Source organism: Sebastes umbrosus, chromosome 13 (genome assembly GCF_015220745.1).
Source record: "Sebastes umbrosus isolate fSebUmb1 chromosome 13, fSebUmb1.pri, whole genome shotgun sequence".
NCBI classification, from domain to species: domain Eukaryota; kingdom Metazoa; phylum Chordata; class Actinopteri; order Perciformes; family Sebastidae; genus Sebastes; species Sebastes umbrosus.
In genome coordinates, this window is record NC_051281.1 from 2,447,975 (window position 1) to 2,471,204 (window position 23,230).

Below are 23,230 nucleotides of genomic sequence, written 5' to 3' on the forward strand. Positions count from 1 at the left end.
GTTGAATGAAGCTTTAACTGGATTTTTATATGCATAATATAATTTAAAGCTTTTGCCTCACATAAATCTTAATGATCACACTAAGTGACAGGGAGGAATGGAAAGAAAAATGATTTGTATGTGTTTGTGGTTTGACCTTGAGGTGATAGTTTCTCTGTGAAACCAGAGCAGACATCAGAGCTGGATCCAGTTTCTCTTTAAGTGAAGTCGACTCTGTCTGGTGTGAAGCCAAGATCCAGCAGCAAGCAGGGCGCACACAGCCAAACAGTCTGGACTTCCCACTCCAGTCAGGAGCTGCTCTCATGAACGCTATAGCCTCTTTTATCTGTTCAGTTTGATTTAGACTCGTTCCGGTTCTGGATGGTGGAGTTCCTGCGCGTAATAACCGGATTTTACGCACACATCGGTGGAGGAAAAACCAGGAGGGAAAGACTCTTTTTTTTCTCGTCTGAAACAGAAAGCAGCAGGTGTGAAACGTCCAACTCGGTGATTATTTCTAATTCTGAGGTAATTATTATTATTGCTCCTAGCTGGCGACACATGTGGACGCGTTGTGCCAAAATGTTTCCTTGGAGGTGCGCCTGTGCAGCCTCGGTTTCCAGACCAGGACTGTGGACTGTTTTCCTGCAGCTGACTCTCCATAACGCCTCCAACTCTTCACTGGATTATACCGGAGGAAAGTAACCTGTTAACTTCTGATCATCTGCTGCTCGTCTTGAGGCGATAACAGCGCGCAGAGGAACCTTTACGCATTTTGGCACAACTTGGCACAAGTGATGGCGCACTGGATCCGCGTCCTGCTGCTGCTGCTGGTTCTGGTTTTGGGCTGGCCCGCCGAGGCGATCCGGGTCCGGAAGAAGGCCACCAGGCCCCGGGCTTGCCTGGACCTGCCGGAGGAGATCCTGGAGCAGATGTTCGGGCGTCTCTCGGTGGGAGTGATGAGCGCTTTCCATCACGCTCTGCAGCTGGAGCCGCAGGACAAATTCAACCTGACCTGCCCGACCACCTCACAGACCCAGACCGACAGCAAGACCCGCCTCCCGGTCAACCTGCTCAGCATCTCCCCCTGGGCCTACAGGTGAGCGCAGGGGCAACATGAAAGGAGCAATGTTCTAGTGTGTTAGTGCTGTGACCTGTTCTATAAATTAGTTTGCATTCATTTCATTTGCAGAAAAAATTACTTGCATTCAAACATCAAAATATTTGTAATCTATGTTGCATAGAAAAAAAAGTCTGAGTAAACCTTTTGCAGACCTTTTACATTCACAAAAAACGTTATAACACACTAAAGGAAAGGGAAAAGCATAATAGGTCCTCTTTAAGAGTGTTGAATGCAGTAATCATCTTAAAGAATAGAAACTGATTCTGTTGTTTTCCTTCTCTCAGGATCTCCTACGACCCGGCCCGGTACCCCCGCTACATCCCCGAGGCGTACTGCCTGTGTAAAGGCTGCCTGATCGGCCCGTACGGCGAGGAGAGCGACCAGCACCGCAGCACTCCGGTCTACGCTCCCTCTGTCATCCTGAGGAGAGCGAGCTCCTGCATCGGCGGCCGCCACTCCTACACCGAGGTCTACGTCTCCATCGCCGTGGGGTGCACCTGTGTGCCGCTGCTGGAGAAGGAGAGGGACGGCCACAACAGCAACCAGAGTCTGGAGAGAGCCGAGCCCAAAGCCGGACCGCTCGTCTCTGCAGGGAAGAGAGTCTGAAGGAAGCAGGACGGTTGTACTCCAGATACCTTCTTCTACACCTGATGCACATGTTTTGGTTTTCATCTTTTCCCCACTGACACTTTTTAAGGGAGTATACCAGCAAAGAAGCCCCTGTAACTGTCCCTAAACTAGAATATTTGAGCCACTGATCTACATCTCTGTTCATCTTTGGGAAACATTTTTCATCTGGAAGCAAATCAGGACTGTCTGTTTTCTGTTTCTGCTCTTAAATGAGCTTTTTTATTTGGACCATGTTCATTCTTGGCTTGGTTTTGATGCCCTTTGGACCCAAATTTGATGACGAGGATGCAAAATTCAAAGTTATTGTATTGGCTGGACTGTAGAGAATAAGCCTAAACATCCAGAGATTAGATGAAACTCAAAGTTTGAAGTGTTGGTTCAGTCCAAAGTACAGCAGACATATTTCACTCACTGTTGTATCTAATAATGCAGATAGTTTTATGTTTTATTTGCTCAAGTTTAAAAAAAAATGGAGGCAGAAATCTCAGAGATGGATAACTCAAAACCTACAGAAATAAAACCACAACTATCTGCATGGATAGATGCCACTGGAAATACATTAGAACATGTTTATTTGTAATGTGGGAGGACCAATACAAAAGAAAGTCAATGACCTGATCGACGCTGCCACCTACTGATGTAAAAAAACAACTGCAAGTTCATTCACAACTTGTCATCAAAACAACAAATATTCCAGGTTATTGCATTTGTAGTTAGCTTTTAATTTAGTATGTATATTTCCCAGTCTCATTTTTGCTTTTTCAGGATACAGGAAGTGGTTAATATCCCCAGACAGGAGTTGGTGTAACAGCCGGTGTGATCATCAGATCATTAAAGGGGGTAAGAAAATAAACACGCCTACAACAAAAACTATCTGTCCTTTTTTAAAATGTATTCTTCCTACTTGTTTCTTGTTAAATAAGGAACAGTTAGTGCTTTTCTATTGCCTTTGATGAGGAGTCAAATGAAACATGTAAAAACAGGGTATATACAGGAATACTGAAGTTAAATTGAATACCCTTCGAGACCTTTTTTTAAGATCCTTTCTGTACACTTTGAGTTCTAACCGGATACATCAGCGACACACTTTAACCTACATTGACTGTAAGATAGCAAAACTAAACAGTCTTAGTTTGCAATAAGTCCCTGCAACATAATTCACATAGACAGGGTGGGAAGAAAGCACAAGAGAAGAGAAACCCTTTGTTATTAGGCTATATATATTGATTATTTATGTTATCGTCTTTTATATGTATGTAAAAGTTATGTCATTGTATAGTATGTCACAAAAAGTAAAAAAAAAAAAAATAAAAAAAAGTCATAGTACAGTATGTCGAAAAATTTCATGAAAAAAAGTCATAGTATAGTATTTCGAAAAATTTCATGAAAAAAGTCATAGTATAGTATGTCGAAAAATTTCATGAAAAAAGTCATAGTATAGTATGTCGAAAAATTTCATGAAAAAAGTCATAGTATAGTATTTCGAAAAATTTCATGAAAAAAAGTCATAGTATAGTATTTCGAAAAATTTCATGAAAAAAGTCATAGTATAGTATTTCGAAAAATTTCATGAAAAAAAGTCATAGTATAGTATTTCGAAAAATTTCATGAAAAAAGTCATAGTATAGTATTTCGAAAAATTTTATGAAAAAAGTCATAGTATAGTATTTCGAAAAATTTCATGAAAAAAAGTCATAGTATAGTATTTCGAAAAATTTCATGAAAAAAGTCATAGTATAGTATTTCTAAAAATTTCATGAAAAAAGTCATAGTATAGTATTTCGAAAAATTTCATGAAAAAAAGTCATAGTATAGTATTTCGAAAAATTTCATGAAAAAAGTCATAGTATAGTATTTCGAAAAATTTCATGAAAAAAGTCATAGTATAGTATGTCGAAAAATTTCATGAAAAAAAGTCATAGTATAGTATTTCGAAAAATTTCATGAAAAAAGTCATAGTATAGTATTTCGAAAAATTTCATGAAAAAAAGTCATAGTATAGTATTTCGAAAAATTTCATGAAAAAAAGTCATAGTATAGTATTTCGAAAAATTTCATGAAAAAAGTCATAGTATAGTATTTCGAAAAATTTCATGAAAAAAAGTCATAGTATAATATTTCGAAAAATTTCATGAAAAAAAGTCATAGTATAGTATTTCGAAAAATTTCATGAAAAAAAGTCATAGTATAGTATTTCGAAAAATTTCATGAAAAAAGTCATAGTATAGTATGTCGAAAAATTTCATGAAAAAAAGTCATAGTATAATATTTCGAAAAATTTCATGAAAAAAAGTCATAGTATAGTATTTCGAAAAATTTCATGAAAAAAGTCATAGTATAGTATTTCGAAAAATTTCATGAAAAAAAGTCATAGTATAGTATTTCGAAAAATTTCATGAAAAAAGTCATAGTATAATATTTCGAAAAATTTCATGAAAAAAAGTCATAGTATAATATTTCGAAAAATTTCATGAAAAAAAGTCATAGTATTTCGAAAAATTTCATGAAAAAAGTCATAGTATAGTATGTCGAAAAATTTCATGAAAAAAGTCATAGTATAGTATTTCGAAAAATTTCATGAAAAAAAGTCATAGTATAATATTTCGAAAAATTTCATGAAAAAAAGTCATAGTATAGTATTTCGAAAAATTTCATGAAAAAAGTCATAGTATAGTATTTCGAAAAATTTCATGAAAAAAAGTCATAGTATAGTATTTCGAAAAATTTCATGAAAAAAGTCATAGTATAATATTTCGAAAAATTTCATGAAAAAAAGTCATAGTATAGTATTTCGAAAAATTTCATGAAAAAAGTCGTAGTATAGTATTTCGAAAAATTTCATGAAAAAAAGTCATAGTATAGTATTTCGAAAAATTTCTTGAAAAAAGTCGAGGTATAGTATGTCGAAAAATTTCATGAAAAAAAGTCATAGTATAGTATTTCGAAAAATTTCATGAAAAAAGTCATAGTATAGTATTTCGAAAAATTTCATGAAAAAAAGTCATAGTATAGTATTTTGAAAAAAATCATGAAAAAAAGTCAGTATAGTATTTCGAAAAATTTCATGAAAAAAAGTCATAGTATAGTATTTCGAAAAATTTCATGAAAAAAGTCATAGTATAGTATTTCGAAAAATTTTATGAAAAAAGTCATATTATAGTATTTCGAAAAATTTCATGAAAAAAAGTCATAGTATAGTATTTCGAAAAATTTCATGAAAAAAAGTCATAGTATAGTATTTCGAAAAATTTCATGAAAAAAGTCATAGTATAGTATGTCGAAAAATTTCATGAAAAAAAGTCATAGTATAATATTTCGAAAAATTTCATGAAAAAAAGTCATAGTATAGTATTTCGAAAAATTTCATGAAAAAAGTCATAGTATAGTATTTCGAAAAATTTCATGAAAAAAAGTCATAGTATAGTATTTCGAAAAATTTCATGAAAAAAGTCATAGTATAATATTTCGAAAAATTTCATGAAAAAAAGTCATAGTATAATATTTCGAAAAATTTCATGAAAAAAAGTCATAGTATTTCGAAAAATTTCATGAAAAAAGTCATAGTATAGTATGTCGAAAAATTTCATGAAAAAAGTCATAGTATAGTATTTCGAAAAATTTCATGAAAAAAAGTCATAGTATAATATTTCGAAAAATTTCATGAAAAAAAGTCATAGTATAGTATTTCGAAAAATTTCATGAAAAAAGTCATAGTATAGTATTTCGAAAAATTTCATGAAAAAAAGTCATAGTATAGTATTTCGAAAAATTTCATGAAAAAAGTCATAGTATAATATTTCGAAAAATTTCATGAAAAAAAGTCATAGTATAGTATTTCGAAAAATTTCATGAAAAAAGTCGTAGTATAGTATTTCGAAAAATTTCATGAAAAAAAGTCATAGTATAGTATTTCGAAAAATTTCTTGAAAAAAGTCGAGGTATAGTATGTCGAAAAATTTCATGAAAAAAAGTCATAGTATAGTATTTCGAAAAATTTCATGAAAAAAGTCATAGTATAGTATTTCGAAAAATTTCATGAAAAAAAGTCATAGTATAGTATTTTGAAAAAAATCATGAAAAAAAGTCAGTATAGTATTTCGAAAAATTTCATGAAAAAAAGTCATAGTATAGTATTTCGAAAAATTTCATGAAAAAAGTCATAGTATAGTATTTCGAAAAATTTTATGAAAAAAGTCATATTATAGTATTTCGAAAAATTTCATGAAAAAAAGTCATAGTATAGTATTTCGAAAAATTTCATGAAAAAAAGTCATAGTATAGTATTTCGAAAAATTTCATGAAAAAAGTCATAGTATAGTATTTCGAAAAATTTCATGAAAAACCTCATAACATAGTATGTGTCATGGCACACATTCTGTAGCCTTTACATTCATTTTATGTTGCACCAACTTGTGGCAGTTTGTTGTAACTGTAAAGTGTTTTCTCAGTGGTCAGTTCAGATCATGTGATCAAAGGTTAAAGGTCAACCAGGAAATGCTGTAGTGTAAGAATTTCTCCATGCGGTCAGACCGAAGGCTTCTTTCCCTTCTTCCCTCACGTTTGTGCCTTGGAGAGCCTTTGCTTGTAAGTGTTGCTACTTTTTCTGTGTTTTATGTTAATGTGCATATAAATAATTTGGACTTCATATGTTTGGATTAAAAACAAAGTAATTTGTGATAATTTCATTTGCTAAGGTTAAAAATGCTAAGCTAAGCCAAAATGTAGCTTCTCGTCATAGTGTGTGCATGGAGGCTATTTATAAGCAATGTGAATTCATTTGTGCTGTATTTTGAGAACAGTTTGTAACAAAGCATTGTATATTTGTATTGTTTCAGTTTTACAAAAAAGAAAGAAGAAGAGAAAAGAGGACTCAGTAAAACACTTGAACTTTACTCCTGTCTTCGACTTCTCTGAATCCTTATTGTTAGCTATCTGTCAGTTTTTGCGTAAGTGCAACACGCATCAGGGACAGAATAGTATGTCGAAAAATGTCATGAAAAAAACTCATATAGTATGTCGAACAAAATCATGAAAAAAGTCATAGTATAGTATGTCGGAAAATTTCATGGAAAAAAAGTCAGTATAGTATTTCGAAAAAATTTCATGAAAAAAGTCATAGTATAGTATTTCGAAAAAAATCATGAAAAAAGTCATAGTATAGTATTTCGAAAAATTTTATGAAAAAAGTCATAGTATAGTATGTCGGAAAATTTCATGGAGAAAACGTCATAATATAGTATGTCGGAAAATTTCATGGAAAAAAAGTCATAGTACAGTATGTCGAAAAATTTCATGAAAAAGTCATAGTATAGTATGTCTAAAAATTTCATGAAAAAAAGTCATAGTATAGTATGTCGGAAAATTTCATGAAAAAAGTCAGTACAATATGTCGAAAAATTTCATAAAAAAAATCACAGTATAGTATGTCGAAAAATGTCATGAAAAAAAATCAGTATAGTATGTCGTCATAGTATAGTATTTCGAAAAAATTCATGAAAAAAAATCATGAAAAAAGTCATAGAATAGTATGTCAAAAAATTTCATGAAAAAAGTCATAGAATAGTATGTCAAAAAATTTCATGAAAAAAGTCATAGTATAGTATGTCGAAAAATTTCATGAAAAAACCTCATAGTATGTTGAAAAAATTCATGAAAAAAAATCAGTATAGTATGTCAAAAAATTTCATGAAAAAAGTCATAGTATGTCGAAAAATTTCATGAAAAAAGTCATAGTATAGTATTTCGAAAAATTTCATGAAAAAAAGTCATAGTATAATATTTCGAAAAATTTCATGAAAAAAAGTCATAGTATAGTATTTCGAAAAATTTCATGAAAAAAAGTCATAGTATAGTATTTCGAAAAATTTCATGAAAAAAAGTCATAGTATAATATTTCGAAAAATTTCATGAAAAAAAGTCATAGTATAGTATTTCGAAAAATTTCATGAAAAAAAGTCATAGTATAGTATTTCGAAAAATTTCATGAAAAAAGTCATAGTATAGTATGTCGAAAAATTTCATGAAAAAAAGTCATAGTATAATATTTCGAAAAATTTCATGAAAAAAAGTCATAGTATAGTATTTCGAAAAATTTCATGAAAAAAGTCATAGTATAGTATTTCGAAAAATTTCATGAAAAAAAGTAATAGTATAGTATTTCGAAAAATTTCATGAAAAAAGTCATAGTATAATATTTCGAAAAATTTCATGAAAAAAAGTCATAGTATAATATTTCGAAAAATTTCATGAAAAAAAGTCATAGTATTTCGAAAAATTTCATGAAAAAAGTCATAGTATAGTATGTCGAAAAATTTCATGAAAAAAGTCATAGTATAGTATTTCGAAAAATTTCATGAAAAAAAGTCATAGTATAATATTTCGAAAAATTTCATGAAAAAAAGTCATAGTATAGTATTTCGAAAAATTTCATGAAAAAAGTCATAGTATAGTATTTCGAAAAATTTCATGAAAAAAAGTCATAGTATAGTATTTCGAAAAATTTCATGAAAAAAGTCATAGTATAGTATGTCGAAAAATTTCATGAAAAAAGTCATAGTATAGTATTTCGAAAAATTTCATGAAAAAAGTCATAGTATAGTATGTCGAAAAATTTCATGAAAAAAAGTCATAGTATAATATTTCGAAAAATTTCATGAAAAAAGTCATAGTATAGTATTTCGAAAAATTTCATGAAAAAAAGTCATAGTATAGTATTTCGAAAAATTTCATGAAAAAAGTCATAGTATAATATTTCGAAAAATTTCATGAAAAAAAGTCATAGTATAATATTTCGAAAAATTTCATGAAAAAAAGTCATAGTATTTCGAAAAATTTCATGAAAAAAGTCATAGTATAGTATGTCGAAAAATTTCATGAAAAAAGTCATAGTATAGTATTTCGAAAAATTTCATGAAAAAAAGTCATAGTATAATATTTCGAAAAATTTCATGAAAAAAAGTCATAGTATAGTATTTCGAAAAATTTCATGAAAAAAGTCATAGTATAGTATTTCGAAAAATTTCATGAAAAAAAGTCATAGTATAGTATTTCGAAAAATTTCATGAAAAAAGTCATAGTATAATATTTCGAAAAATTTCATGAAAAAAAGTCATAGTATAATATTTCGAAAAATTTCATGAAAAAAAGTCATAGTATAGTATTTCGAAAAATTTCATGAAAAAAGTCATAGTATAGTATTTCGAAAAATTTCATGAAAAAAAGTCATAGTATAGTATTTCGAAAAATTTCATGAAAAAAAGTCATAGTATAATATTTCGAAAAATTTCATGAAAAAAAGTCATAGTATAGTATTTCGAAAAATTTCATGAAAAAAAGTCATAGTATAGTATTTCGAAAAATTTCATGAAAAAAGTCATAGTATAATATTTCGAAAAATTTCATGAAAAAAAGTCATAGTATAATATTTCGAAAAATTTCATGAAAAAAAGTCATAGTATAGTATTTCGAAAAATTTCATGAAAAAAGTCATAGTATAATATTTCGAAAAATTTCATGAAAAAAAGTCATAGTATAATATTTCGAAAAATTTCATGAAAAAAAGTCATAGTATAGTATTTCGAAAAATTTCATGAAAAAAGTCATAGTATAGTATGTCGAAAAATTTCATGAAAAAAGTCATAGTATAGTATTTCGAAAAATTTCATGAAAAAAGTCATAGTATAGTATGTCGAAAAATTTCATGAAAAAAAGTCATAGTATAGTATGTCGAAAAATTTCATGAAAAAAAGTCATAGTATAATATTTCGAAAAATTTCATGAAAAAAAGTCATAGTATAGTATTTCGAAAAATTTCATGAAAAAAGTCATAGTATAGTATTTCGAAAAATTTCATGAAAAAAGTCGTAGTATAGTATTTCGAAAAATTTCATGAAAAAAAGTCATAGTATAGTATTTTGAAAAATTTCATGAAAAAAGTCATAGTATAGTATTTTGAAAAAAATCATGAAAAAAAGTCAGTATAGTATTTCGAAAAATTTCATGAAAAAAAGTCATAGTATAGTATTTCGAAAAATTTCATGAAAAAAGTCGTAGTATAGTATTTCGAAAAATTTCATGAAAAAAGTCGTAGTATAGTATTTCGAAAAATTTCATGAAAAAAAGTCATAGTATAGTATTTCGAAAAATTTCATGAAAAAAAGTCATAGTATAGTATTTCGAAAAATTTCATGAAAAAAGTCGTAGTATAGTATTTCGAAAAATTTCATGAAAAAAAGTCATAGTATAGTATTTTGAAAAATTTCATGAAAAAAGTCATAGTATAGTATTTTGAAAAAAATCATGAAAAAAAGTCAGTATAGTATTTCGAAAAATTTCATGAAAAAAGTCATAGTATAGTATTTCGAAAAATTTCATGAAAAAAGTCATAGTATAGTATTTCGAAAAATTTCATGAAAAAAGTCATAGTATAGTATTTCGAAAAATTTTATGAAAAAAGTCATAGTATAGTATTTCGAAAAATTTCATGAAAAAAAGTCATAGTATAGTATTTCGAAAAATTTCATGAAAAAAGTCATATTATAGTATTTCGAAAAATTTCATGAAAAAAAGTCATAGTATAGTATTTCGAAAAATTTCATGAAAAAAGTCATATTATAGTATTTCGAAAAATTTCATGAAAAAAAGTCATAGTATAGTATTTCGAAAAATTTCATGAAAAAAAGTCATAGTATAGTATTTCGAAAAATTTCATGAAAAAAGTCATAGTATAGTATTTCGAAAAATTTCATGAAAAAAGTCATAGTATAGTATTTCGAAAAATTTCATGAAAAACCTCATAACATAGTATGTGTCATGGCACACATTCTGTAGCCTTTACATTCATTTTATGTTGCACCAACTTGTGGCAGTTTGTTGTAACTGTAAAGTGTTTTCTCAGTGGTCAGTTCAGATCATGTGATCAAAGGTTAAAGGTCAACCAGGAAATGCTGTAGTGTAAGAATTTCTCCATGCGGTCAGACCGAAGGCTTCTTTCCCTTTTTCCCTTACGTTTGTGCCTTGGAGAGCCTTTGCTTGTAAGTGTTGCTACTTTTTCTGTGTTTTATGTTAATGTGCATATAAATAATTTGGACTTCATATGTTTGGATTAAAAACAAAGTAATTTGTGATAATTTCATTTGCTAAGGTTAAAAATGCTAAGCTAAGCCAAAATGTAGCTTCTCGTCATAGTGTGTGCATGGAGGCTATTTATAAGCAATGTGAATTCATTTGTGCTGTATTTTGAGAACAGTTTGTAACAAAGCATTGTATATTTGTATTGTTTCAGTTTTACAAAAAAGAAAGAAGAAGAGAAAAGAGGACTCAGTAAAACACTTGAACTTTACTCCTGTCTTCGACTTCTCTGAATCCTTATTGTTAGCTATCTGTCAGTTTTTGCGTAAGTGCAACACGCATCAGGGACAGAATAGTATGTCGAAAAATGTCATGAAAAAAACTCATATAGTATGTCGAACAAAATCATGAAAAAAGTCATAGTATAGTATGTCGGAAAATTTCATGGAAAAAAAGTCAGTATAGTATTTCGAAAAAATTTCATGAAAAAAGTCATAGTATAGTATTTCGAAAAAAATCATGAAAAAAGTCATAGTATAGTATGTCGGAAAATTTCATGGAGAAAACGTCATAATATAGTATGTCGAAAAATTTCATGAAAAAGTCATAGTATAGTATGTCTAAAAATTTCATGAAAAAAAGTCATAGTATAGTATTTCGAAAAATTTCATGAAAAAAGTCATAGTATAGTATTTCGAAAAAAATCATGAAAAAAGTCATAGTATAGTATTTCGAAAAAAGTCATGAAAAAAATTAATTGTATAGTTTGTCGAAATATTCCATGAAAAAAAGTCATAGTATGGTATGTTGAAAAAAGTCAGAAAAAGTCATAGTATAGCATGTCGAAAAAAAGTTTAAAAAATTCATAATATAAGTCGCAAAAAAAGTTCTTGTAAAGTAAGTAATTAACAAATCTGAAAAAAATCATTAAGTCATAGTATAGTATTTCATAAAATTAGTATTGTATGTCATAAAAAATCAGGAAAACAAAGTCCAGTATAAAAAAATAAGATAGTCATAATGTAGAATGTAATGAATAAATTAAGAAAATCATGAGAAAATTCAATTAAAAAAAAGTCATGGTATAGTATGCTATAAAAATTAAGGAAATAAGTCTTAGTATAGTGTTTTATAAAAAAAAAATGGGAAAAAAGTTATAGTACAGTACGTAATGAAAACTTTCAGAAAAGTCCCAGTTTGTCATAAAAAACATTCAGAAAAAACTCAGTACAGTATGTTAAAGAGCAGTATAGTATGCAATAAATATAAAATACTTTTTCCCCCCAAAAATTCAGAAAAAAAGGCCAAAGTATGTAATTTTGTAAACGTCTGTATGTTGTCAACAACTAACAAATAAAGTACAATTCAATAATATTTCAACAATATTTATTGTCAGTTTTCACATTGAACTGGAGGGACTATCAATAAGTAGCCTAATAAATGTTCCTTTCTCATTTCAAATAAAATAAGGTTTGCATTCAAACAGTTAGAAAAGTATACCTTAAGTTTCCCTTTTTCTTCTTTTATATTAACTTAATTTCCCATCTCAACAGTCCCAACCAATTTTAATAAAAAAATTAATTTCTGAGTGGCAGACCAAAAGAAATACTTAATTTAGACCCTTGTTACCAGTGTATAAAATGTCAGAAAAATTTCCTAGAACCCAAAAATATATCATTTAAAAAACAATACACATTGGAGAAGCTGAGGGATTGCCTCCACGCGGCTCTCAACATGGCGACGGCTCGCAGCTAACGATGCAAACAGCGACACAACGGTGTGTACCTGGGGAGGGTGCTACGCTTCCGCGACGACGGCGCTATCAGCTGTAATCGCCGTATGACAGCAGTGCGCTAGTCAGTGGAGCACGCTCACATGCACTAAAAGCATGCACGGCCGGCCTGCCCCTCATGTCAACAAAGCACAGAGAAGCTCAGATTACAACACACACAGAGGGACTTCATTCTCTGCTCAGGTAGACCTTACTCCTCTATATCTTTACATAGACAATAGTTGTTTGCTGCTATATTAATAGCATAATTGTTTTTGTAGAAAGACAGCAGAGGTCTGTACTACGAAGCAGGATTTGGGGTTAGCTAAGTAAATTCAGGTTTAACCCTTCAAGGGTTTCAGACCTACGACGTAGATCACCATGGTAACTTATTAGGGATGCACCGATACCGATACCAGATCGGATATCAGGCCAATACTGACTCAAATAGCTGGATCGGGTATCATGGGGCCGAATCTATTCAGTTTAATTCCTGTTTTGACCAATATGTTGCTGCAAGTTGCTGACGTACGATTTATTATTTTAATAATAAATGACAATTAGCTAAATTTATATCTATGCATTTAATTTAGAAAGTTAGGAAAGTGATGTTTAAGTTAAGCATGATGTTGCCTTACATATAAAATAATGATCTAATATTAGAGTTTGCTCTTGGCTCCGCTGACAGTAGACTCGTCCATGTTTGCGATTGGTCGTACGCTGCAAACCCCGCCCCTTTTACGTGAACGCGCTCACAGCCAGATAGAGAAACCCCGGGTTGATTTAACCACCGCCGAAGGACCGCTTAGCGAGATCTCGGTTGTTAGGGTTAGTTAAACCAGATAACGAGAAGAGACCCTGGGTATGTTGAACTGGCTTCGTAGTACAGGCCTCTGGTTACCAAGATATTTGTTCTGACTTTGAGTCATGAGACTTTTTAGTCACAAGTCCAAGTGCAGTTTAAGTTGCTCTCAGCAGTCAAAGAGTTGATCAGACGGAGGTTCAGGACAGCAGGCGAGACGGATAGTTGACGTAACAGCGAAACTCGTTGGACAAGTTTCTGTTGTGTGTTGGCCTGAAGCTGCACATCTTTACATCCAGAAGGTCTTTAGCGAGTTCCGCCATGGTGAGTCCTGCAGAACAAACGGGACACAATAATCAGATCAGGACTTCTACTTGTAACAGAGTATTTTTACACTCTAGTATCGCTATTTTTACTTAAAAGTAAAAGAACTGAGTACTTCGTCCACCACTGAACATGGTTCAATAATAATATTTCCTCTCACCTGTACACAGCAGCACTTTGCCTTTGCTCAGGTACTTCACGGTTTTGGCCACTTCGCTCAGACATTCCTCGGACAGGTACGGCGGGTCTGCGATGACAATGTCGAAGCTCTGAGCCGCGACGCTGGCCTCGACAGACAGCGGCTCGTTGTAGTCGTAGAAGATGAAGTCCTCGCCGTAGGCGGCGAAGCGGCGGTCGAACTCCAACACGGCAACAGACACCCGATCGGAGCCGTCCACCACACCCTGCTTCAACTTCTGGTACACGCTGGGCGCGCTCACACACGCTATCCTGCAGGTCAAAGACAACATTAAGAACATGTTAGAGATGAAGCAGAGATTCACATTAACTGGAGGTAGATCAGTATAATTGGACCATTCCCTCATATTTTGGTATTATCCACATATTCAGCCCTTTTGGGAGAAAGTAGGATATTTAATATCAAAGATACTGGACTAGTATTGGTGTTTAATTTCTCTCTTTGTATCTTGGAGTTATTCTTGAATGTTTATGTGAAAGTTTCTACCTGCTGACGATTATTTATGGTTGCAAGTGAAAAAAGCTGTTCCCAAATGCCGGACATTTTTATTCAGAGTTTTATTCAGCCTGGAGGAGGGAACCTGTCAAAAAAATTTAAATAAAATAATGAATAAGTCATTAAATGTAGCAAAAATAAAAAAATAATATTAAAAATAAATGTAGTCACTAATTAATTGATATTTGTTTTAATTTGCTTCTTTATTCATTTATCAATTTCTGTTTAATTTAACCTTTTATTTATGTATTTATTTAAATATTTTACTCATTTTGAATTTATTCTTTATTTTATATTTATTTTTAAATGCATGTATTTATGCATGATTTTCTCTTTGCATTTCACCCCTTATTTATTTCTGTATTCCTTTCTTTAAAAATGTATGCATTTGTGACTCATTATGCAAATGAGGGGGCTGTCAATAAAATACAATAAATAAATAAACGGTCAATTAATTAATTAAAAAAATTATAAATGAATAAATAAATAAAATGGAAAATTAAACAGAAGGAATAAATAAGGGGATTAATACAAAGATAAATAAAGAAGCAAATTAAAACAGAAATATAAATTTATGTCACATTTTATCAATTAATGGCTATATTTATTTTTAATATTATTTTTGTTGCATTTAATGATTTTGGCCGGTTCCGTCCTCCATACGGTCTAGGGTTTGTGTGATCTGTTTGTATCTATTCTTGCTGTTGTGTGTTTTGTATTACATTTAGTAGAGTATTACACTCTGTTCTTGAAAATTCAATAAAATATTGTGTTAAAATAAACAACGTTTAGAAGAACAGAAGTGTTTGTTTCTGATTTTCAGACTTGTTAATTGTTTTATCTTGTGACCGCTGGGTCAACAACCGCTGCTCTAAAAATAAAGAGTGTGTGTCGTATTACCTTCCTCCTTCTCCGGCTTCACGTACGGCCTCCTCCGCTAACCGAGTCGCCGTCTCGTCGCTGTACCAGAACTGACTCAACCGCTGCAGGAAACAAACAAAAGCATCAGTCACAAGGTCAACTGTTAGTACTTTTATAACAACATTAAAGCTTTTAATCTGGTTGCAGTGCTGCATGTTTCATCTTCCACACTCGTTTTGTTTACCGACGTTAAGCTGAAATAAACATTTATACCTAAATCTGACTGATGATAGATTATTGATCTGATGCCAATACTGACATTTTAAAGTTGAAAACAAGTTTATCGTACGATTACATTCATTATGAGTTAATCTGTTGATCAATTTTTCAATTAATCTGTCAATAAAATGTCAGAAAATTGTGAAAGATTCTAATCAAAAGAGTCCAATATATATTATACATAATATATATATGTAAATATATTATATAAATATGTAATACAAATATATATATATATAAATACATATGTTTATAGGATGTGTATGTGTATAATGATGATATATATCATTATAATGTTTTTTTTGGTGTATTTAAATTTTTTTAACTTTTATGTAGCTTTTACAGTTTTTATTAATTTTTTTTTATTTAATGTTTTTAGCCTTTAATTCATTTATCTGTATTAGTTTTTTTAATAAATGTTTATATTTGGTATTATTTTTATTTATTTATATTTAAATGTATTTATTTATTTATATTTTTAAATATTATATAATAAAAATGCTGCTGGTACTAATTATTAAGAGGCAAATATTGTACTTTTTATATTTTGTATTAAGTTACCCTACAGTATATTAATAATTAAAATTATCTCCACCTTTACCAGCTGCAACATTAAAATGATGAACACATTACTGCATCAATATTTATAATCCAATATTATAATATATATTATTCTGAAAAGGATCATTCTGCACAATGAATACTTTTACTTTTGGTACTTTAAGTATATTTTGATGCCAATACTTACTAACTTATTTAATACTTACATACTGAATGCAGGACTTTACTTGTAACAGAGTATTTCTACACTGTAGTATTACTACTTTTACTAAAAGATAATAATAATAATAAATATTTCAGGACACCCCTGGACTTCTAACCCCCAAAATGCTGCGTTGTCGTGGGGGTATAATAAAGGATTAAATACATAAATTATTACAGTTAATCTGTATATTGATTGATAGATACATGAATACATAAATCTGTGTATATCTGCCAATAAAATCAGTCAGAAAACACCTTGTGTCTTTTTACTGCATCACTGAATATAAAACACAGAACAGAGTCACTCAAAAAACAGTAAACTCACCCAGTCCTCCTCCATCGCTCCCACAGCGAGCGGGTCTGCTGGTTCCGTGGCGGCGCTGCTGGTCTCGTCGTAAAACTCCTGCAGGGCGGCCAGAGTTTGAGCCGACAGCGTGTGGAAGCCATCGTCGTCGCTGCTGTCGCTCATGGCTGATGGAGGAAGACGAGGAGGGATGAAGGATGAAGATGGAGAGACGGAGTGGAAAACCTGAAACGAAAAGAAAAATATTGTTATTGATTTACATTTTTAACTGGTTCATTTAAGGACAGTGGATGACTTGATACATGACAAATAAATAAAGAGATATTAACTCAAAATTGTTATTTATTGACTCAACATGATATTGATACTGTATTATAGCTTTACAAACAAAAACTTGTTAGCAAGTAAATATTAATAAGATAAAATATTTAAAATTTAGTTTTATACATTTAAAGATTTATTTTTCTTCACAGTTCACAGCATTGAATATGTGATTTTGCAAATATTACCTACATAAAAATAAATCAAAATCAATAAGAATTTTAATATTGTGATATTGATTTCAGTTATTTTGATATAATTTGTTCAACAAAAAACACCAAGTTTGTATTGATTCTGCAGCGTAGTATCACACTGAACTAGCAGTGATTTTTTAAAAATTTAATTAAAGTTATTGTGCAGATTATTTTATGTAACTATATTTCCAATAATTCTGATGATGAATAAGAGAATCTTCTGTGTGAGACAAACGTTTTAAAACTGGTCCCACATCTTTTATCCTTCACTACAGTTTGACTGAGCTTCTTATGATCATTATAACCTTTATTTAATCAGGTAATCTCAATAAGATCAAAATAACTTTTGCATGAGAGACCTGAGTATATCTGAAGAAATAATAATAATAATAATAATAATAATAATAATAACCGAGCAAAACACAGCGCCTCACACACATGATTGTATAAATATATATATATATATATTGATTTCTTCTCTGTTGTTTATTCTTGAATTTGGTTTGTGTTGTTTAAGCTTTTTGAAACATTTTTTTTTACCATTTGTCTTCTAAATGAGGATCTAAAAAGGCCTTCCAAGAAAATGAGGGTTACATTAAACAAATAAAGAATACTTTTATTTAAAAAACTGGAGAAGTACACAATCTATCCTGCTTTGACATAAGTAACAGGTTAAACCTGTTAACCCTCCTGTTGTCTTCGGGTCAAATTGACACGTTTTCAAACTTCATAAATATGGATGTCTTTCAACTAATTTTTCAGATCACTTTTTTCAGATCTTTTTTTTCAGACTTTTTTTTTCAGACTTTTTCTGTCCGAAATTTTTCAAATCTTTTTTTTCAGACTTTTTTTAGATCTTTTTTATTAGACTTTTTTTGTCCGAAATTTTCAAATCTTTTTTTTCGGACATTTTTCAGACTTTTTTTTCAGACTTTTTCTGTCTGAAATTTTTCAAATCTTTTTTTTCAGACTTTTTTTAGATCTTTTTTTTCAGACTTTTTCTGTCCGAAATTTTTAAAAAAAAATTTTCAGACTTTTTTTAGACTTTTTTTGTCCGAAATTTTTCAAATCTTTTTTTTCGGACATTTTTCAGACTTTTTTTTCAGATATTTTTTTTCAGACTTTCTGTCTGAAATTTTTCAAATCTTTTTTTTCAGACTTTTTTTAGATCTTTTTTTTTTAGACTTTTTGTCCGAAATTTTTCAAATCATTTTTTTCGGACATTTTTCAGATATTTTTTTTCAGACTTTTATTTCAGATCTTTTTTTTCAGACTTTTATTTTCAGAAATTTTTCAGATATTTTTTTTCGGACATCTTTTTCAGACATTTTTCAGATTTTTTTTTTCAGACTTTTTTCAGATCTATTTTTCAGACTTTTCTTTGGGACATTTTTTCGGACATCTTTTTCAGACATTTTTCAGATATTTTTTTTCAGAATTTTTTTTCGGACATCTTTTTCAGAATTTTTTTTTTCAGACTTTTTTCAGATCTATTTTTCAGACTTTTTTTTGGGACATTTTTTCAGACTTTTTTTCGGACATTTTTTCAGACTTTTTTCAGATCTTTTTTGCAGACTTATTTTCAGAAATTTTTCAGAATTTTTTTTTGGACATCTTTTTCAGACATTTTTCAGATATTTCTTTTCAGAATTTTTTTTTTAGACATTTTTCAGATCTTTTTTTTTTTTACTTTTTTTTCAGACTTTTATTTTCAGAAATTTTTCAGAATTTTTTTTCGGACATCTTTTTCAGACATTTTTCAGATATTTTTTTTCAGAATTTTTTTTTCAGACTTTTCTTTGGGACATTTTTTCAGACTTTTATTTTCAGAAATTTTTCAGATCTTTTTTCAGAATTTTTTTTCGGACATCTTTTTCAGAATTTCTTTTTTCAGACTTCTTTCAGATCTATTTTTCAGACTTTTCTTTGGGACATTTTTTCGGACATCTTTTTCAGACATTTTTCAGATATTTTTTTTCAGAATTTTTTTTCGGACATCTTTTTCAGAATTTTTTTTTTCAGACTTTTTTCAGATCTATTTTTCAGACTTTTTTTTGGGACATTTTTTCAGACTTTTTTTCGGACATTTTTTCAGACTTTTTTCAGATCTTTTTTGCAGACTTATTTTCAGAAATTTTTCAGAATTTTTTTTCGGACATCTTTTTCAGACATTTTTCAGATATTTCTTTTCAGAATTTTTTTTTTAGACATTTTTCAGATCTTTTTTTTTTTTACTTTTTTTTCAGACTTATTTTCAGAAATTTTTCAGAATTTTTTTTCGGACATCTTTTTCAGACATTTTTCAGATATTTTTTTTCAGAATTTTTTTTTTCAGACTTTTCTTTGGGACATTTTTTCAGACTTTTATTTTCAGATCTTTTTTTCAGAATTTTTTTTCGGACATCTTTTTCAGAATTTCTTTTTTCAGATCTATTTTTCAAACTTTTTTTTGGGACATTTTTTCAGACTTTTTTCAGATCTTTTTTTCAGACTTTTATTTTCAGAAATTTGTCAGAAATTTTTTTCGGACATCTTTTCCAGACTTTTTTCAGATCTATTTTTCAGACTTTTTTTTCATATCTTTTTTTTTTTTACTTTTTTTTCATATCTTTTTTTCAGACTTTTATTTTCAGAAATTTTTCAGATCTTTTTTTCAGAATTTTTTTTCGGACATCTTTTTCAGAATTTCTTTTTTCAGACTTTTTTCAGATCTATTTTTCAGACTTTTTTTTGGGACATTTTTTCAGACTTTTTACAGATCTTTTTTTCAGACTTTTATTTTCAGAAATTTGTCAGAAATTTTTTTCGGACATCTTTTGCAGACATTTTTCAGATATATTTTTTCAGAATTTTTTTTTTCCAGACTTTTTTCAGATATATTTTTCAGACTTTTTTTTCAGATCTTATTTTTTTTTTACTTTTTTTTCATATCTTTTTTTCAGACTTTTATTTTCAGAAATTTTTCAGATCTTTTTTTTCAGAATTTTTTTTCGGACATCTTTTTCAGACATTTTTCAGATATTTTTTTTCAGAATTTTTTTTTTCAGACTTTTTTCAGATCTATTTTTTAGACTTTTTTTTCTGACATTTTTCAGATATTTTTTTTTTTTACTTTTTTTTCATATCTTTTTTTTCAGACTTTTATTTTCAGAAATTTTTCAGATCTTTTTTTTCAGACATTTTTCAGATATTTTTTTTCAAAAAATTTTTTCAGACTTTTCAGATCTATTTTTCAGACTTTTTTTTGGGACATTTTTTCAGACTTTTTTTCGGACATTTTTTCAGAGTTTTTTTTCGGACTTTTTTCAGATCTTTTTTTTCAGACTTTTTTTTCAGACTTTTTCTGTCCGAAATTTTTCAAATCTTTTTTTTCAGACTTTTTTTAGATCTTTTTTTGTCCGACATTTTTCGAATCTTTTTTTTCGGACATTTTTCAGATCTTTTTTTTTAAACTTTTTTTTCAGACTTTTATTTTCAGAAATTTTTCAGAATTTTTTTTCGGACATCTTTTTCAGACATTTTTCAGATATTTTTTTTTTCAGACTTTTTTCAGATCTATTTTTCAGACTTTTATTTTCAGAAATTTTTCAGATATTTTTTTTCAGAATTTTTTTTCAGACATCTTTCAGATATTTTTTTTCAGAATTATTTCTTTCAGACTTTTTTTTGGGACATTTTTTCAGACTTTTTTCAGATATTTTTTCTTTCAGACTTTTTTCAGATCTATTTTTCAGACTTTTTTTTGGGTCATTTTTTCAGACTTTTTTTTAGACTTTTTTTCGGATATGCCCGGGAAGGCAAAAGTTGCATGAGCGACGGGAAGACAACAGGAGGGTTAAACCAGGAGAGAGCAGCAGCCCTAGTAGTTTTTAAATCCCCCCTGGTGACCAGTGAACATGAATATACAGTACAAGTACTTCTCAATTATACTCAGTATTTCCATTACATGCTACTTTATACTTCTACTCCAATTCAGAGGTAATATTCTACTTTTGAAAGTGATGAACACTCATTGTCTCAGTCCTTTATAGATCCTCTTTAACAGTAAACAACAACACAGTGAACGTATTTAATGTTTATGTGTGGGAGTGGGAAGCCATGTGTCTGTATGTACATATTAAATGTTAAATGTAAGATACATTTTTTGTTGTATTATGGCACCGGTGTTAAGTTTTGTTATGTTTGTTATGCTATGTTTGGAAAAAAAGGAATAAAAAGAATTTTAGGAGCACACAACAAAACAAAACTAAACAACTAAACACAAGTACAGAAAAAGCAAATATAGACAAATAACTACTACTACTACAAAAAGTATCTTGAAGAACTGGAAAGTACACACTTTATCCTGCTTTGTGATAAGTAACTTGAGCTGTTAAACAAGGAGAGAGCAGCAGCTCTGGTAGTTTTTAGTATAACAGTGAATACACAAGTACCTCTAAATTATACTCAGGATTTCCATGTTATGCTGCTTTATACTTTTACTCCAATTCAGAGGCAAATATTGTACTTTTGAAAGTGATGAACACACATTTCTCAGTCCTTTTTAGATCCTCTTACATACCTGATCAGAAACTACCGCGAAGGCTCCTCATCAGCTGTGAACTGTGTGAACACGTGGGTTGTCGCGGGATGATGACGTAGTTCCACAAAGTACGGCTTCTGACGAGGGACAAAATGCTCAGCTGCGCTTCTCTGTCTGATTACATAACAAAGACCTAGGTGGTGTTTTCTCTCTCTACCTCACTGTCTATGGTTAATTTTTAATTTCAACCAGCCGACAAACACATAAGATGTTTATTTTTAATCTGTAAGAAAAACTCTTTAGATATGTTTGTTGATTTAGATGAAAACCTGAATTTGATCTTAAATTTAATAAATATTGTAGGGGGTTTGGCTTATTTTAGGTACATACAGTAGAGTAGCCTACAATCTTCAGGAAATCAAATATTTGAAGTAAATCAAATAAAGAGAGACCTGCAAAAGTGACAATATCTATGAACATTTAAATAAACATAAATAAATGATAAATGACTCAATAAATGAATGTCATTAAATGTAGAAAAAATATTAAAAACAAATGTAGCCATTTAGTAATTGATAAAATGTGACATTGATATTTGTTTTAATTTGCTTCTTTATTTATCTTTATATTAAGTCTCTTATTTATCTACATTTGTTTAATGTTCCCTTTTATTGTTTTTGTATTTATTTTTATTCGTTTTTTTTATATTTATATTTGAATTTATTTTTTATTTTATATTTATTTTTAAATGTATATATTTTTGTATTTATGCATTTATTTATTTCTGCCCAATTTCCCACCTTAAATTTCAAACCTTATTAATTTCCTCAAACTTATTTATTTCTGTATTCTTTTCTTTACACATTTTTTAAAACATTTCTGCCTCATTATAAAAATGAGGGGGCTGTCAAAAAAATTAAATAAATAAATAAACAAAAAATAAATGCAAAAATAAATTAATTCATAAAAATAAATACATAAATTTGAAAATGTTTAAAGAGTAAAAAAATAAGGGAATTAATAATAATATAAATAAAGAAGCAAATTAAAACAGAAATATCAATTAATTAATTGCTGCATTTATTTTTCATATTATTCTTGCTGCATTCAATTTAAGCATTTCATATTTATCAAGTCATTTATTTTAGCTAGCCGACGAAATATTAGGTGATTAAAAAAGAGTAGTCATAACTTTATTTCTTACTAAAGTAGATAAAAGACAACAGACTCGTTTTAAAGGAAACGGCAGAGGCCAAAACATTTTTATACAATAAGTTTATGTACACTTTTACACTTCATTAACAAAACAGCCATTCTACAATAACCAGGATAGTGCTCTGAACGAGGAGCTCTCCGACATAATGCTTCAACAAAGTGGCTCTGCTCCTTTTTATTTGGTTTGTTATTGCTGTCCGTCAGCTCAAACAGTCTCTGCCTCCATCCAGTGTGTGTGTGTTTGAAGAGTGAGAACGGTGGATGATGTGCTGCTGTAGAAAAATACTAAATTAAATCTGCTAAACTTTAGAGGCCCGATCCATCCATTGAGCCTTCACGCGTCCCCGGTGGGGAGGACGCCGCGACTTAACACTACG

General features: G+C 29.6%; 2 protein-coding genes and 1 long non-coding RNA gene across 3 annotated transcripts; 2 read left to right on the top strand and 1 right to left on the bottom strand.

Moving 5' to 3' along the window:
- Positions 1–109: 109 nt before the first annotated feature.
- On the top strand, positions 110–2,729 carry il17d (interleukin 17d). Its single transcript, XM_037790350.1, has 2 exons — positions 110–1,078; positions 1,387–2,729. Exons 1-2 carry the CDS (start codon positions 777–779, stop codon positions 1,706–1,708), a joined length of 624 nt encoding a protein of 207 aa, XP_037646278.1. The 5' UTR covers positions 110–776; the 3' UTR covers positions 1,709–2,729.
- Positions 2,730–10,686: 7,957 nt separating this feature from the next.
- Positions 10,687–11,159, top strand: LOC119500677. The gene is made up of 2 exons (XR_005209654.1): positions 10,687–10,764; positions 11,016–11,159. It is a non-coding gene; the product is annotated as an uncharacterized LOC119500677 (long non-coding RNA).
- A 1,011-nt stretch (positions 11,160–12,170) lies between these two features.
- On the bottom strand, positions 12,171–21,799 carry eef1akmt1 (EEF1A lysine methyltransferase 1). The gene is made up of 5 exons (XM_037790682.1): positions 21,678–21,799; positions 16,623–16,826; positions 15,293–15,375; positions 13,859–14,148; positions 12,171–13,705 (listed from the first exon to the last, which is right to left on the bottom strand). Exons 2-5 carry the CDS (start codon positions 16,764–16,766, stop codon positions 13,575–13,577), a joined length of 648 nt encoding a protein of 215 aa, XP_037646610.1. The 5' UTR covers positions 16,767–16,826; positions 21,678–21,799; the 3' UTR covers positions 12,171–13,574.
- Positions 21,800–23,230: the final 1,431 nt, after the last annotated feature.